The sequence below is a fragment of the Anomaloglossus baeobatrachus genome, chromosome 5 (assembly GCF_048569485.1).
Source record: "Anomaloglossus baeobatrachus isolate aAnoBae1 chromosome 5, aAnoBae1.hap1, whole genome shotgun sequence".
Classification (NCBI taxonomy): Eukaryota; Metazoa; Chordata; class Amphibia; order Anura; family Aromobatidae; genus Anomaloglossus; species Anomaloglossus baeobatrachus.
The window spans coordinates 533,129,183-533,147,587 of NC_134357.1; the positions used below are offsets into that span (position 1 = coordinate 533,129,183).

An 18,405-nucleotide genomic window follows, 5' to 3' on the forward strand; every position below is an offset into this window, starting at 1 on the left:
CTGCCCCCAGCCCCTCTTGTGGTGTCTCTGCACCCAGCCCCTCTTGTGGTGTCTCTTATACATTACATTGGAGATGCTGGGAGCATATACCTCACAGGCGGGGCTAGGACATACACATCACAGTAGGAGCTGGAGACATTTACATGTGATGTATGTGCCCCCAACCCCTCCAGTGATGTATGTGCCTCCAGTGTCTCCTGTGATGTATATACAGCAGTCCTAGTGTCTCCTATGTGATATATGTGCCTGCAGCATCTCCTGTGAATAATATACAGCATGTTATGTGATGTATGTGATTTACCAATCATATTATCACAAAGAGTTGACTGTGCTCCAGACCGAGACAAACCTGAAAAAGCAGTTGTGAGAAGAAACATGATTAGTATCACCAAACATCACAGCCGCACCAAAGAGAAGCAGCTCCGGCCGCCACAGTGGGGTGAGTTAATTGTTTCACTAAATATAGCAATGTAATTTAAAGATTGATGATTTTGTGTGGCCCCCGAAGGGTGGTAGAAATTTCCAAATGGCCCCCGGCAGAAAAAAGGTTCCCCACCCCTGAACTAGGACAAGACTCTCACTGATTACTGCACCCTCGACTATTCCCAGATATTGCAAATTTTAAAGAGAGCTGCGACATCTAATCACTATGGGTGATGAACAAGCTAACCAGCTTTTTGGGGGGGAGGGAGGAAACTGGGTTCAAGGGTTATGTTAACCCCGATTTTGTTTGCTGTATGTTTTACGGAAAATCTTTAATAAACATATTCTGGTTAAAAAAAATGTATCGTCACTAGTTGCTGCCATCCATCCGTTTGTCCATCCATCCCGGACAGAGCCTCTATACCTGCTGGCGTTTTCATCCACTGCCAATGACTGTTGCACTCGTACCCCTCGAGCCAGCCGATGCAATACCAGTCTCCCGAGTAGCACCCGGACCTATCCCTGCAGCGTAACACCTCCAGCATTAGGGGCTCTGGAGAAAACTAAGCTAAAATTCATAGACAAGCCCGTCCGGGTTTTTGTGTGTTGTGTCCCAGTGAGTTTACTAAATCCCTGCTCACACGACAAGCATAACAGCTGGAAAGTAAAACAAAGAAACACACAGCAAAAACTAGTGTTTACCCAAAGGTGAACCCCCTGAGCTGAAGGGCTTTAATTCCTAGAAACAAGTCCATCTAGAGATATAGCCAGCAAGGAATTTCAGAGAAAGGTGAACATATATAACCCAACCCAGAATGTGATAGGACAGACCAAAATGGGAAAATGAGAAACACCTGGACAACAGAGAATCAAAAAGGAACAACAAAGACAATAAGAACCATCAGCATGAGGACAAGGGAGAAAAGGCTATAGCCCAACAGACAGAGGAACCGACCATGCAACAACAGGTCACCAGACTGAATAGTATATTGCTTTGTAATTTCATTCTTGTTAATTTATTTATTCTATAGGAGTGAAAATGGATTGTCCTAGTAAAGATCAACTTAAAAAATAAAAACTTACGGATCTCTATCATGGATTGTGGCTATGTCCCCACCTTGAGCCACTGTGGGCCCAAGTATCAAAGTGTGTTGCTAAACTCTGGGACATCAAACTCCTTCTCTCCCCTACTCTGGTTCTGTTCCATGCATGGAAAAAGGTGAACGTCGAGGGGAGGAGGAGTAAACATCCCCCTTCACTATTACATGTAATCATACTTGCATCAAAAAGGATGATACTGAAATATTGGTTGGAGTCAAAAGTACCCTCGTTCGAAGATATAATAATCCACATAAAACGGCTGATGGAGTTAGAGGGCCTTGATGCTGGAAGGAAGTCGGGACGATTGGGTAGTCACTTCAAAACGTGGAGGGAGTTTATTATAACCTACTACAATTCGGAGGAAATAGAACGCTTAATGTCATCCTTTAAGGAGACGGCGTGGTATCACTCTGAGAAATTTGGTGGTACACTTGGAGGATTGGAGGTGGGGGTTGAAGGTGACTAGGTGGAAGTGGGTTTGAGCAGAGGGAGGTTCGGGTGGGGGGGGAGTAGGAGAGTTTAACAGGATGGTTGCAAATTCATTCATTCATATAGCAAGTTATAAGGGTTTCCGTGAGATATTAAAGATTCTGAGTCTTAGGGGCCCTTTGCACACTTCGACATCGCATGCCGATGTAGCAATTCCGAGCGCAATATGCCCCGCCCCCATCGCAGCTGCGATATCTTGTGATAGTTGCCGTAGCGAACATTAACGCTACGGCAGCTTCACATGCACTTACCGTATTTTTCGGACCATAAGACGCACTTTTTTTCCTCCAAATGTTGGGGAAAAGTGGGGGTTGCGTCTTATGGTCTGACTGTGGCTGCGGGGAATGAGCGTCATCGGGTGCACGAGCAGGCTGTAGCAGCCTGCCGTGACCACGTGGGCCCACTCATTTAATATGCACGCCCATCCTCCCGCCCATCTCTCAGCGTTGAACCCGGCGCTGACAGGTGGGCGGGGTGATGGGCAGGGATAAACAGTCGGCCCGCATGATCACCCCTGGCAACTGCAGCCTGGAGTGATCATGTGCGGCTGTATTCACTGCCTCCCGCGCATCATCATCAGTGTGGGGGGCAGTGAATCAGTACACATTACTCACCGTTCCCCTGCAGCATCACGATCTCCTGTCTGTGCCGGTCAGCTGACTTGCGTGGAGACTAGCGGCGCGCACAGCGATGACGTCATCGCTGTGCGCACGTGTCCACGCTGCCGGCACAGACCACCGGAGGACATCGCGATGCTGCAGGGGAACGGGGACGGCTCCACTCAACGGCGCTGCCGCTGACACAGACGGTAAGAGGAGCAGTGCTGCAGGGAGTGAGGTGAGTATGAACGTTTATTTTTATGTGCATCAGGATGCGGCCATACACCAGGAAGAGGGCATATAGCAGGATAGGGGTATATTATGAGCAGTATGGTGAGTATATGAGCAAGCTGGGGAGTATATGAGCAGTATGAGGGTATATAGCAGGACTAGGGTATATTATGAGCAGCATGGGGAGTATATGAGCAGCATGGGGGTATATAGCAGGATTAGGGTATATTATGAGCAGCATGGGGAGTATATGAGCAGCATGGGGAGTATATGAGCAGCATGGGAAGTATATGAGCAGCATGGGAAGTATATGAGCAGCAGGGGGAGTATATGAGCAGCAGGGGGAGTATATGAGCAGCAGGGGGAGTATATGAGCAGCAGGGGGAGTATATGAGCAGCAGGGGGAGTATATGAGCAGCAGGGGGAGTATATGAGCAGCAGGGGGAGTATATGAGCAGCAGGGGGAGTATATGAGCAGCAGGGGGAGTATATGAGCAGCAGGGGGAGTATATGAGCAGCAGGGGGAGTATATGAGCAGCAGGGGGAGTATATGAGCAGCAGGGGGAGTATATGAGCAGCAGGGGGAGTATATGAGCAGCAGGGGGAGTATATGAGCAGCAGGGGGAGTATATGAGCAGCAGGGGGAGTATATGAGCAGCAGGGGGAGTATATGAGCAGCAGGGGGAGTATATGAGCAGCAGGGGGAGTATATGAGCAGCAGGGGGAGTATATGAGCAGCAGGGGGAGTATATGAGCAGCAGGGGGAGTATACGAGCAGCAGGGGGAGTATATGAGCAGCAGGGGGAGTATACGAGCAGCAGGGGGAGTATATGAGCAGCAGGGGGAGTATATGAGCAGCAGGGGGAGTATATGAGCAGCAGGGGGAGTATATGAGCAGCAGGGGGAGTATATGAGCAGCAGAGGGAGTATATGAGCAGCAGGGGGAGTATATGAGCAGCAGGGGGAGTATATGAGCAGCATGAGGGTATATAGCAGGATTAGGGTATATTATAAGCAGCATGGGGAGTATATGAGCAGGATGAGGGTATATAGCAGGATGGGGGTATATGAGCAGGCTGGGGAGTATATGAGCAGGCTGGGGAGTATATGAGCAGGATGGGGAGTATATGAGCAGGACATTACCCCATAACAGTGTCAGCAGCAGATCCACGCCCCATAAGTGTGTCATGACCACATTTTTTGCTTAAAATTTTATTTTCCTATTTTCCTCCTCTAAAACCAGGGTGTGTCTTATGGTCCGGTGCGTCTTATAGTCCGAAAAATACGCTACCTGCCCTGCGACGTCGCTCTGGCCGGCGACCCGCCTCCTTCCTAAGGGGGCGGGTCGTGCGGCGTCACAGCGACGTCACATGGCAGGCGGCCAATAGAAGCGGGGGAGCGGAGATGAGCGGGACGTAAACATCCCGCCCACCTCCTTCCTTCCGCATAGCTGCTGGATGCAGGTAAGCAGATGTTCCTCGCTCCTGCGGCTTCATACACAGCGATGTGTGCTACCGCAGGAACGGGGAACAACATCGCACCTGTCGCTGCAGTGAAATAATGGAAATGACCGACACTATACCGATCATACGATACCGACGCTTTTGCGCTCGTTAATCGTATCAAAAACGATTTACACACTCCGATGTCGACAGCGATGCCGGATGTGCGTCACTTTCGATTTGACCCCACCGACATCGCACCTGCGATATCGTAGTGTGCAAAGGGCCCCTTACTGTGAATACTGTGAACATTGATTAGATTTTGTAGTACTGAATTGTAAAAGGAGTGATATAATATGTTCTTGTCCTTTTGCTGACAATATTGTTGATATTATTAACATTAATATTATTTGTTTCTATGTAATGATTTGTTTGCTTTTGAAAATCAATAACAATTATGATTTAAAAAAAAACACCAAAACTTAACTTAAAACTTAAGAATCTGTGACTTCTCTACATTTAGTGGTTTCTACTCACCTGGGAGGTTATCTGTAGGAATCTCCTCTTTACTCCGCTCATCACCCCTCACATATGTCTCTGTAGTATTAATATGGGTCAGATCTTCACCCTGAAACAAATATTGTAAAAGTGACAGACAAATGGAGAAGTCCCATCTATGATCAGCTCTAATCCTGCCATCTCCACCGTTCTCATTACACAAGTATAACACATATAATACTGGAGGATAAAACAAGACTGAGCACAAGACCTTCACAGCCGTCTACACATCATAGGACGATTTCATGGCACCTTCTCTCCATCTACCTGATGATCCTGAGGAACATCGGGATCTTCTTGTTTACAATCCTGTGGGAGAAGAGGACGGGGACATCTCTCTGGTGTTGTCCTCTCACTGGATAGAACTGGAGGAAACACATACAGGGACTGAATTAATTCTTTACATACAGATAATTATAGTCCGTGTGTATTTAGTCCTGTGTATTACCTGGTGATGTGAGGGGCTGGGGAACATCCATCATGACGTCCTTGTACAGATCTTTGTGTCCTTCTAAATACTCCCACTCCTCCATGGAGAAATAGACGGCGACATCCTGACACCTTATAGAAACCTGACACATACAATAATACCGTCATCCCCCGAACCCTTCAGAGCGTTACTGTATAATGTCCCAGCAGTGTCACCTCTCCAGTCAGCAGCTCAATCATCTTGTAGGTGAGTTCTAGGATCTTCTGGTCATTGATGTCCTCATGTATCAGGGGGTGAGGTGGAGGGCCTGTGATTGGGCTCAGGGGTCTTCCCCATCCCTCAGACACAGGGTCCTGACAGCGCTCACTAGAGGTCTTCTTCACTACTGTGTAATCCTGGTTATGGAGAGACACAGTAATAAATCTCACTCCAGACATTTCCAGAGTCCTCACCTCTCCAGTTCTGTCCATCTGTTATTCCCATAGATAAGAATGATGTAATGTGACGTCATCAGAATCTCTCACCTCTCCAGTAAGCCGGAAGAGTATCTCTAGGGTGAGGTGTAATATCCTCTCCACCATCTTGTCCCTGTCCCTATCCATTCTTGATGGGGCAATCAGGACAATTCTCTGATATAGAAGATCTCCACTGACCGGATCCGATATTGTAGGGACCTGAATGAGAAGATATAAACCGATGTTCTCCATGATCTATTATTACATGATGATTGAAAGATTCAAAATCTGGATTTTTAACTCCTTATATGCTGCAATCATTAGTGATTCTCACATGTAGCCGGTTACACAGAGCAGGTATCTCGCTATCTGGCATCGAGTGTTGTCATTGTACAGAGATATAATAATACCGCCATGTTGTATGATCGCACTAATGAGCGCGGCTAAGTGCGCACGTGTGCGTAATTCATGCAGTTACGCTGCGCTTTGTAGCGCAGCGTAACTGCATGCGTCCTGCGTCCCCTGCACAGTCTATGGAGATTGTGCAGGGGCCGTGCGCACGTGGCGTCTTAGAGCGCAGCGCTTCGGCTGCTGCCCGAAGCGCTGCGTTCTAAGAAGTGACATGTCACTTCTTTCCTGCGCTTTGCCGGCAGCTCCTGCTCTGTCTATGGCAGGAGCTGCAGGCAGAGCGCATGGAACCGGCTTTTTTTTTTTTCTCTACGGACATTTTCTGCAGCGATTTGAAGCGCACATGTGCTCTTCAGATCGCTGCAGAAAATTCTGCAGTGACTGTACGCAACGTGCACACATAGCCTAAAGGCAAATATCAGGTTTAGGAATGAGAAATAGCCCTCATTATAGGGAGGACAAACTCCCTGCACAATGTTGGTGAAATCCCCCCATAACGGCCTCATTATCCTCTATTATCCTCTACATCTGCTGTGCGGGGATTATCTCATGTCCCGGGGTCTACATAAAGTGGAATAGGAAGCGAGGATTTATTATTATTATTATTATTATTATTACCCCCAGTAATGGGGAATCTCCACATACCTCCTCCTGCAGAGCCGCACACTAGAGATATGGGAGATGCTAGACTGTATGGGCTCCTTCCAGGTAGAACGTCATTTCTGTCACGTGATAGGGGCGTGTTCAAAATGCAGCCGGATGTTTCCAGACAGTATGGTAGATGCTAAAATGTACAGGCTCCTGACAGGTATGACGTAACTTGTCATGTGAGGGAGCGTGTGCAGAGAGAGGTTTCCAGACAGAATATATATTCTTGTTCTAAGTCCACTGGGCACAGAGGTGATTATAATAAAAGCGGGGTCTGGGGGTGAGAGCTCCAGAGGGGGGGGGTGGGGACGGGGACAGGGGACGGAGCCTGCATGATTATAGTGGACGGATGGAAACATTGCCACGCCCACCAACCAAACCGGCCACGCCCACTAACCTGTCAGGAGCCCGTACATTCTAATACTAGCGGCTAAATAATCATGGTGATCAGGGGTCGCAAATGAGCATCGCTTACTGCGCATGCGCCGCTACCGCCGCCTCCTCTCCTGCCACCCTTCCTCTCCTGTTGATCCGCCCGCCTGCCCCTGGCCGCGTTCCCGAGCTACGCGCACCCGCCGCCTGTCATGCACCCGCCGGGAAACCCGCCAATTTTCAAGACTGCAGTGGAGTGTTAGGCTATGTGCGCACTGGGAAATGAAATTTCCTTGAGAAAATTCCGCATGCTCTCAAAGATTACCGCACCCGCGGTAAAAAACCGCGGGAAACCGCACCCGAAAACCGCATGCGGTTTGCCGCGGTTTGCTGCGGTTTTACCGCGGTATTGCCGCGGTTTTGCCGCGTGCGGGTTGGGATGTGCTTTATTGCATTCAATGCAATAAAGCACATTGAAGAAAAAAAAAAATACATTTAATTCTGATAGTAGATAGACAGAAGAATAGATAGAGGGATAGATAGATAGATAGAGGGATAGATAGATAGATGACAGATCGCTGCATTTCCCACGGTCGGCAGTGAGTTCACATTACCGGCCGTGGGAAATGACCGGTAATTACCTCTGCTGTCTGCTGCTTTCATTCAGCGCTGTGTCTGTGACAGTCGCGGCTGGATGTAAGCAGCGCAGGACGTCGGACCTGTGGATTACGCCGGAGCTTTGTTTGGGGGGGGGGGTTAATAAAATGGTGAACGAGGCTTGTTGGTTTTATTTAAAATAAAGGATTTTTCGGTGTCTGTGTTTTTTTCACTTTACTTACGGGTTGATCATGTCAGCTGTCACATAGACGCACTGGGCGGAATTTGACAGCTGCATGTTTTGCTGCGGGATTCCCGCAGCAAAAACAATTGCATGTCACTTCTTTTCCGCACGTCGCTGCGGGATTTCACTCCATTGACTCCAATGTTAATCATGAAATCCCGCAGGGAATAACGCAGGCAGCAAATTCTGTGCGGTTCACTGCGTTTTCCTGCGTTATTCCCTGCGGTATTTCGCGGTTTACCTCCGGTAATGTGCATCGCCTGTCTGCGGTTTTGCAGGGAAGTGATGTCATTACAGGAAGAGGAAGCCGTGCAGAGTAAACACAAACACATCAGAGACACACAGACACATCACAGACATAGAACACATCACAGACACATAGAAAGAAAACGGAAATATAGAAAACAAAGAACGTGGGCTCCGCTGTATATTTACCGTCCAGCCGAGGTAAGCACACAGCGGCGGCCCGGTATTCTCAGGCTGGGGAGGGAGAGGGGCAGGGTTAATGTCCCCCGTCTCACTCCCCCTCCCGCAGCCAAGAATATCAGCCGCAGCTGCCCCGGCACTGTCGCATGCATTATGCGGCAGCACCGGCGTGTCCTCGGCTCTTCTTGCCGCCGTGTAGCTGTGGCAGCAAGGTAATACAAGGGGTTAATGGTGGTGGATCACCGCCATTAACTCCAGGCTTGATCATGGCAGCGTCTATGTGACAGCTGACATGATCAACCCGTAAGTAAAGTGAAAAAACACACACCGAAAAATCCTTTATTTTAAATAAAACAAACAAGCCTCGTTCACCATTTTATTAACCCCTCCCGCACCAAAGCTCCGGCGTAATCTACACAGCTCCGGCATAATCCACAGGGTCCTGCACTGCTGACATCCAGCCGCGATGTGTCACAGACACAGCGCTGAATGAATGCAGCAGACAGCAGAGGTAATTACCGGTCATTTCCCACGGCCGGTAATGTGAACTCACTGCCGACCGTGGGAAATGCAGCGATCTGTCCTCTATCTATCTATCCCTCTATCTGTCTATCTATCTATCTATCCCTCTATCTATTCTTCTGTCTATCTACTATCAGAATTAAATGTATTTTTTTTTTTTTTTTCAATGTGCTTTATTGCATTGAATGCAATAAAGCACATCCCAACCCGCACGCGGCAAAACCGCAGCAATACCACGAACAATACCGCGGTAAAACCGCAGCAAACCGCGGCAAAACGCATGCGGTTTTCGGGTGCGGTTTCCCGCGGTTTTTTACCGCGGGTGCGGTAATCTTTGAGAGCATGCGGAATTTTCTCAAGAAAATTCCATTTCCCAGTGTGCACATAGCCTTACAGAGATTAACCCTTACACCGCCAGATCGCCGGGAAGCCCAATATTCAAGGCTGCAGTGAAGTGCCACAGTGATTAACCCTTACACCGCCAGCCTGCCGGAAAAGCCGCCAAATTCAACTTTGCAGTGTAGTTCCACGGTGATTAACCCTTACACCCACAGCTGTATACAGATCGGGGGGGCTCTATACCGTTAGGGGTGAGGAGAGCTATATACTGTTGGGGGTGAGGAGAGCTATATACTGTTGGGGATGAGGAGAGCTATATACTGTTGGGGGTGAGGAGAGCTATATACTGTTGGGGGGTGAGGAGAGCTATATACTGTTGGGGGTGAGGAGAGCTATATACTGTTGGGGGTGAGGAGAGCTATATACTGTTGGGGAGGAGGAGAGCTATATACTGTTGGGGGTGAGGAGAGCTATATACTGTTGGGGGTGAGGAGAGCTATATACTGTTGGGGAGGAGGAGAGCTATATACTGTTGGGGGTGAGGAGAGCTATATACTGTTGGGGGTGAGGAGAGCTATATACTGTTGGGGGTGAGGAGAGCTATATACTGTTGGGGGTGAGGAGAGCTATATACTGTTGGGGGTGAGGAGAGCTATATACTGTTGGGGGTGAGGAGAGCTATATACTGTTGGGGGTGAGGAGAGCTATATACTGTTGGGGGTGAGGAGAGCTATATACTGTTGGAGAGGAGGAGAGCTATATACTGTTGGGGGTGAGGAGAGCTATATACTGTTGCAGGAAGCCGTTTATTCATCATAGGCATCTATTAAGGGCGAATTGCAACAGATGGTCTTGCGTTGCATCCGCCCTGCATCAGTTGTTTGGTCAGGGATTGTCAGTGACCTTCGGGCGGAGGGAACGCTGAATGTAGCGTTTTTTGTTGCTGTAAAAAAAAACGCACTCCGCAGGATTCCGTAAGGATCCATTAAGAGGCATAATGAATGTCTACGGTGCTGGATTCCGTTTCCATGCATTTGGCGACGGATTCCAGTGCAGGATTCCGTCAAGTTCTACTGAGCATGCTCAGTATGTCCAGCAGAACGTTCTAAATCGTTTACAATTACTCCTGGTCTATCTCTGTCTCTCTGTCGGTCAGTCTATTGATCGGTCTCTCTCTATCTCTCTGCCTCTCTCTCGGTCTCTCCCTCTCACCCCCACTCACCGATCACGGGCGCGGCGCTGCACAGCTGTCACACTGCTCTGGCGGCTTTTCCTCTTTTGATAAAGCCGGCCGCTCATTATTCCATCCCGTATTCACTGCTTTTCCCGCCCAACGGCGCCTATGATTGGTTGCAGTCAGACATTACCCCACGCTGAGTGACAGCTGTCTCACTGCAACCAATCACAGCCGCCATTGGGCGGGTCTATATCGTGTAGTAAAATATATAAAAATAACAACGCGCGTTCCCCCTCCCAATTTTGATACCAGCCAAGGTAAAGCCACACGGTTGAAGGCTGGTATTCTCAGGTTGGGAAGCTCCACGTTATGGGGAGCCCCCCAGCCTAACAATATCAGCCAGCAGCCACCCGGAATTGTCGCATCCATTAGATGCGACAGTCCCGAGACTCTACCCGGCTCATCCCGAATTGCCCTGGTGATGTGGCAATCGTGGAAATAAGGAGTTAATGGCAGCCCAAAGCTGCCACTAAGTCCTAGGTTAATTCAGACAAAACTGGAACAGGAAAATTGCCGCATTTTATTTAATCGTATGAACGTATATCTTACCATCATATAAAAATAAACACCAGACAATAGACAGTGATTGAAAAATATCAACAGGATAAAAATCAAATTTGAATATCAAGATTTTCTATATATGCAATAGCGTTATCATTTACAATATAGAAATCCTTCTTGTCACCATGTTAGGATCTCAGGGGGCACTCCTCAACAATGTGCTGGATAGTTTGACGATCTGCTCCACAGTCACAGGTCGGAGAGTCATATTTTCCCCACTTATACATAAAATCTGCACAGACGCCAAAGTTTGTTCTGATACGATTTAGAGTAACCCATGTTTTCCTTGGTAGATTGAAGCCTGGTGGAGGGTTTTGTAAATTAGGGAACATTTGGGGATCACCTTCTACTACATTGACCCAAAGTTCTCGCCATTTCTCCTCTAAATTGAAGTCTTGTTTATGCAAGGTGATTGCAGTTCGGATGGGTGGATGTCTTGATTTCAATCGTTGTATTGTAACATCTCTGATATTTTGGTGTATTGGAAGTTTTTCATTATTCACTACTTTAGTGTACTCTTTAAGTAGGAGCTTTTGTCTTCTTAGATTTGCGGGTGCGATATGACCCATCACAGGTAACCAGTGAATAGGTGTAGGTCTAATAGCACCAGATATTATACGCAAAGAGTTGTTCAGCTGAGTGTCAATTAAGTTTACATGACAGCTATTTAACCATGCTGGAGCACAGTATTCTGCAGCAGAGTACACCAGGGCAAGAGTAGATGTTCTCAAAACAGATGTTGCCGAGCCCCATGAGGATCCACAAAGTTTCTGAATAATATTATTACGTGCTTTCAGTTTCTGTGCCAATTTATCCAGATGGGATTTAAAAGTTAGACTTCTATCAAGGGTTTCACCTAAATACTTAGGATTGAAATTGTGTTTAACAGATTGGCCTTCAAATTGTACTTTAAGTTCAGTCTTGGCACTTGCATTGTGTAAATGAAAGCAACAAACTTCCGTTTTTGATGGGTTAGGTTTTAATCTCCATTGTCGGAAGTACTTTCCCATTACACTAAGATCTTTTGTAAGAACGTCCTCTGCTTCCTCCATTGTTTTGCTTACCATAGCAAGTGCCCAGTCATCGGCATATCCAAATTTCCGTGACACTGTTTTAGGAATATCAGCTAGGTACAGGGCAAACAGGAGAGGTGCCAGCACTGATCCCTGGGCCAGTCCGTTGTTTAAAGATTTCTTACAACTGGTTGAATCGCCCATAATAAGATGAAAAGTTCGATTTGCAATCATATTGTTCAAGAGGTACATCATTTTCTTACATGGAATCACCTTCAGAAATTTATATAAAAGTCCTTCCCTCCACACAGTATCATATGCAGCAGAGAGATCGATAAACGCCACTGAAACTTTCTTGTTCTTCTGGAATTCAGCTTCAATGAGAGTTGTCAAAGCTAAGACTTGGTCACTACAGTTTCGAGCAGGTCTGAAGCCGGCTTGCTCTATAGGTATTGAGTCGAAAATCTTTAGACTGATCTTGTTATATATTAAGCGTTCTAAGAGCTTATATAAGCAACTCAACAAGGCAATGGGTCTATAGCTTGATGGATTATCTTCAGGCTTCCCAGGTTTTAACAATGCAATTATTTTGGCATGTTTTAATTTACTAGGTAGGGACTTGAGCATTCTCCATAATATCTGAGAAGAACTTTGCCATCCATTTTTTCGCATAAGGTCCACAGTTTTTGAGAAATTCAGGATGGATCCCATCAGAGCCGGGAGCTTTGTTAATTTTAGTTTCAGCAAGGGCAATTTTAATGTCACAGGTTGTAAAAGCACGTGAGTATTCTTCAGATGGTGCCACTGATGATTTTAGTAGCTTAAACTTACTTTTAACTTCTATGGTGTGAGCTCGGTCTTTTGGGCTTCTTGAGATGTTCACAATGTGTGCTGCAATTTGATTTGGAGTTATAGCATTCGTTTTCTGCTTTACTTTACGATTTCCTTCTAGTTTTCTTAAAAGAGACCATGCTTTTCTGCTGGATCTTTTAAAGTCCAAATTCTCAACTGTTTCCATCCATTTAATACAACGTGCTGCATTCAGTTTGTTCAACAATTCCTCACCAATTTCCCCATCTTCACTCTCAAGAAATTGTCTGTACAGTTGTTCACATTCATCAGACCATCCTGGGATATATTCTTTGCGAAAGCCACGTGGTATTGATTTCTTTGCAGCTGTAATAACTGCTTTACAAAACCGTTCATAGTTTTTACTGATTGGTGGTATCCAGCCGATACACTTATCAAGGTGATCTGCAAACTTCTTCCAGTTGGCTTTGGCAAGGTTCCATCGAGGACGCGGATACGACGTTACAAGAGGAATAGATACTCCAATGGTGATGATGACAGGGCGATGCTGGCTACGAGGGAAATGTTTGACAACACATCGAGATGTAGACAAAGGTTGATTGTTTCTATTGCGTGAGACAAAACATAAGTCAGGATTGTATCCTCTCTGCCAGGCTGCTGACTGGAAAGTTGGAAAGTCCTTTGCATCAAAAACGAGGAATATATTATGCGCTTCAGACCAGTTTACCAGATACTCGCCATTGTCATCGTTGCTACCATATTGCAAAAGCTCGTGGTGGCTATTAAAATCTCCTATGTATACAGTAGGGTGTGGGTGAACATGAATGACTTCTGTGGGCCATTGTACTGCAGGAGGCTTGTAAATATTAACAATTGTGATATCGCCAACTTTGCTCACAACTTCATGGATGTCATTTTCAACAGATGTAGATACAAGCATTGCGTTTTCAATGTTACTTTTCACATATGTGGCTACACCGTAATGAGAGTCATATGTAGCACCAAAGCCATAGATGGAGCCACGAACTAGGAGTTGATCTTCATTTTCAACATGCATTTCCTGAAGAACAAGTACATCTATTTTGTTATCAGTGAGGAACTTGTGGAGGAAAACACATTTTAGGCGGCTGATACCTTCAATATTAATTTGGCAGATATTCACCATGGGTCCAAGATCTTTCATTTGAGGAGTGACATTTGTGACAATACCATTATATTTTTTAGGCATTGTCAAAGTTGTTCCTTTGTTCCTCTGTTGATTATCAGGTATGAGGTAAGATATACTGACCAGGAAATCTAGATATAATTTGATTGTTTGGTCATCAAGATTGTTAGTCCTTTAGCGTTACCCAGGGTGCACCACGTGGAGGCGGACTAACATTGCACCCCAAAACTAAAAAAATTGCCGCAACTACCCACCCACAGGCATGATCCTTAGAAGCTCTCAACGGAAAGTGGATAGGGATCCTCCACGTGGGCTGGTAATGAGGTGCACTTCCCGTAAGGTAAATGTTCCTGAGCAGAATCCAATTCAGACAAAGGTCATCACTCACCGGAATCCAGCATAAATCTTTATTGAATATAGATGCAGTAAAACAGCAGGAGCAGAGCTGACAGCACGTCTCCCTCACAAACGACGGCCGTTTCGCGTATCAATACGCTTCTTCGGGTCCATGTGGACAGGCATAGATCATCGCCTTATGAGAGGGCTGTGTCAGGTCTACGTCACTGCCAAATTAAAAACATGTGAGGAGTGCAACAAAAAACAACAAAATAGTGCATAACGTTCACAATGTCATACAAGATGACACTACAATCAATATAGTACAAAACAATAACAAACCAATATATACCGTATTTTTCGGACCATAAGACGCACTTTTTTTCCGCCAAATTTTGGGGGAAAGTGGGGGGTGCATCTTATGGTCTGACTATAGGGCTGCGGCCGGGAATGAGGGTGGAGGGTGTATGCTGCGGTGGAGCGGGTCATCGGGGGCACGAGCAGGCTGTAGCAGCGCCTGCTGTGACCACAAGGACCCGCTCATTACATATGCACGCCTATCCTCCCGCCCATCTCTCAGCGCAGAACTCGGTGCTGACAGGTGGGCGGGGTGACGAGCAGGGACGCGCGCATAGTAAACAGCCGGCCGTGATCACCCCTGGCAATTACAGCCTGGAGTGATCATATGCGGCTGTATTCACTGCCCTCCGTGCATCATCATCAGCGCGGGGTGCAGTGAATCACTGTACTCACCCGTCACCGTTCCCCTGCAGCTTCGCGATGTGCTCCTGTCTGTGCCGGTCAGCTGATTTGTGGAGTCGGCGAGCACAGCGATGACGTCATCGCTGTGCGCGCCGCTAGTGTCCACAAGAATCAGCTGATCGGCACAGGCAGGAAGACATCGCGAAGCTGCAGGGGAATGGCTCCACACACACAGGTCAGCGGCGCAGAGAGGAAGATCGGTGCTGCAGGGAGTGAGGAAAAGGTGAGTATAAACGTTTATTTTTTTTCTCTGTGCCATAGAATACAGGCCATATACCAGGATGGTATATGAGCACGATGGGGGCATATAGCAGGATGGGAGTATATGAGCAGGATGGATGGGGGTATATCATGAGCAGGATGGGGGTATATGAGCAGGATCATATACAAGGCAGGAGGATCATTACCAGGATGGAGTACCTTAGTAGAGAATTTGGGGACATTACCCCATAACAGTATCAGCAGCAGATCGTTGTCCCATAACAGTGTGTCATGACCACATTTTTTTGCTTAAAATTTTATTTTCCTCCTCTAAAACCAGGGTGCGTCTTATAGTCCGGTGCGTCTTATAGTCCGAAAAATACGGTATTAAAATATGCGGACACAATGAGGTGTACAAAACATCATCACAAGAAAACAGAGAAGTAATTTTTGTCATTTAATCCTAAATTCCCTTGGGCTCTATATTTAATAATAAGCCTCGCCTCCGTTTGTAGGAGCAGTTTGTGTAAGTCACCTCCTTGAGGAGGCAGAGAACCTCTCTCTAGACCTGCAAACCGCAGGACATTCGGATCGCCTGAGACGCATCAATAGTGATGATGCGGTTTTTTTGCAACAATCGGCCGACTTGAAATTAAGATTAAGGGAGAGAGGATATCCAGAACAGGTAATAGAGGCTTCTTTTGATAAATGCATATTAAATCATACTAGGAAAAGGTATTCTGGCTCCTTTGATCGGTCCTCTAAGAGGGTACAGCCCCGTAGGTTTATTTTTAATTTTAAATTTGGCCCGTTAGAATCTGCTATTAAAAACTCCCTGTACAGAAACTGGCACATTTTGGAGCAGGACAGTGACCTCAGCGAAATGACTGCTGCTAAACCTTTGATTACATATCGGAGGGGTAGTAATTTAAAAGATGTCCTGGTTAAAAATAGATTAACGCAGTCACCCACTTGGCTTGAGAGCGGCAGTCCAGTCGTAAATTACAGGTGTGGTTATTGCAGATTATCCCAACTACATCTAACAGGCAATCCTATAAAAATTGGGACTTTTGGACATCATGTCAGACGGTTTATATCATGCAAAACAAAATTTGTGGTTTACATTGTATTCTGCAGTTGTGGTCATTTTTACATCGAAGAAAAAACAAAAAAAGCCAGCACTAAATGTGCACTACAGCACTAAAAATTCCAACTATACTTATTATAAATATGAAATTTTTGGCAAAAAATTGCAATTTCTTGAGCCACCCCGCCACGTCACGGCAAATCTCTTTGGGGCAGTCCTACAGTAAAATATTTTTATAAAATGTGCCATGCGGCCTCACATATGAAATAGTAGAACTGCTCTTAGCAGCACTCACCTGGTCTATTTCAATCTCGTACCCATGACTGAGTCATGGCTGTGGGCGGGACAGGTCCAAGCAAATGCTGCATGAAGTAAATAGCCTGTGGACAGGGCCTGATGACTGTGAACAGTCACCAACCGCCAAAATCTAGACAGGTGGAATACATCCCAAATTGGGGTGCATAGCATGGTGGGGGTCAGCCACCAACCAATTCAATGAAGAAAAAACAAAAAGCCAGCACTAAATGTGCACTTCAGCACAAAAATTCCAACTGTACATATTATAAATGAGATTTTTGGCAAAAAATTGCAATTTCTTGAGCCACCCCGCCACTTCACTTCATACAACGGCAAGACCATCAGACCGATGTATGTCAGGTTTGGAGAACACTTCAATTCTGTGAGGTCTGGAAAAGGCTCTCCTCGATTAATTGAGCATGTGTGTAATTCACACAATGGGGATCCGAATGTCCTGTGGTTTGCAGGTCTAGAGAGAGGTTCTCTGCCTCCTCAAGGAGGTGATTTACACAAATTGCTCCTACAAACGGAGGCGAGGCTTATTATTAAATATAGAGCCCAAGGGAATTTAGGATTAAATGACAAAAATGACCTCTCTGCTTTCTTGTGATGATGTTTTGTACACCTCATTGTGTCCGCATATTTTAATATATGTTTGTTTATTGTTTTGTACCATATTGATTGTAGTGTTATCTTGTATGACATTGTGCACTATTTTGTTGTTTTTTTTTGCACTCCTCACATGTTTTTAATTTGGCAGTGACGTAGACCTGACACAGCCCTCTCATAAGGCGATGATCTATGCCTGTCCACATGGACCCGAAGAAGCGCATTCATACGCGAAACGGCCGTCGTTTGTGAGGGAGACCTGCTGTCAGCTCTACTGCTGTTTTACTGCACCTATAGTCAATAAAGATTTATGCTGGATTCCGGTGAGTGACGACCTTTGTCTGAATTGGATTCTAAGGGCTGGTTCACACTAAGCGACAACGAGGTCGCTGTTACGTCACCATTTTCTGTGACGTAACAGCGACCTTGTAAGTCGCGGTTATGATCGCTGCTTAGCTGTCAAACACAGCAGCCGAAGCAGCGATCATAACCGCGAGAGCAGGGAGCCGCGCACACTGCTTAGCGCTGGCTCCTTGCTCTCCTAGCTACAGTACACATCGGGTTAATTAACCGGAGAGCCGGAGCTGGCAGCACAGGCAGCGTGAGAGCTGCGGAGGCTGGTAACTAAGGTAAATATCGGGTAACCACCTTGGTTACCCGATGTTTACCCTGGTTACAGCTTACCACAGCTGCCAGATGCCGGCTCCTGCTCCCTGCTCGCTTCAATTCGTCGCTCTCTCGCTGTCACACACAGCGATCTGTGTGTCACAGCGGGAGAGCGCCTTTGAAGAAAACAAACCAGGGCTGTGTGTAACGAGCAGTGATCTCGCAGCAGGGGCCAGATCGCTGCTCAGTGTCACACACAGCGAGATCGCTAATGAGGTCACTGTTGCGTCACCAAAACCGTGCCGCAGCAGCGATTTCGGTAGCGATCTCGCTATGTGTGAAGCACCCCTAAGTCCTAGGTTAATCATGGCAGGCGTCTATGAGAGTCTATGAGACACCCCCCAAGATTAACCTGTAAGTGAAAGTAAATAAACACA

At 46.6% G+C, this 18,405-nt stretch overlaps 2 protein-coding genes across 2 annotated transcripts in view; both read right to left on the reverse strand.

Moving 5' to 3' along the window:
• LOC142312173 (uncharacterized) overlaps positions 1-5,501 on the reverse strand; it is a 163,168-nt gene extending 157,667 nt beyond the window's left edge. The window contains 3 exon segments of the mRNA XM_075351076.1: positions 4,823-4,913; positions 5,111-5,208; positions 5,292-5,501. Of these exon segments, the coding sequence (XP_075207191.1) occupies positions 4,823-4,913; positions 5,111-5,208; positions 5,292-5,424 (322 nt within the window). The 5' untranslated portion in view covers positions 5,425-5,501.
• On the reverse strand, positions 5,401-7,017 carry LOC142312155 (oocyte zinc finger protein XlCOF29-like). The gene is made up of 3 exons (XM_075351057.1): positions 6,782-7,017; positions 5,798-5,947; positions 5,401-5,668 (listed from the first exon to the last, which is right to left on the reverse strand). Exons 2-3 carry the CDS (start codon positions 5,873-5,875, stop codon positions 5,453-5,455), a joined length of 294 nt encoding a protein of 97 aa, XP_075207172.1. The 5' UTR covers positions 5,876-5,947; positions 6,782-7,017; the 3' UTR covers positions 5,401-5,452.
• Between the last annotated feature and the right edge of the window lie 11,388 nt (positions 7,018-18,405).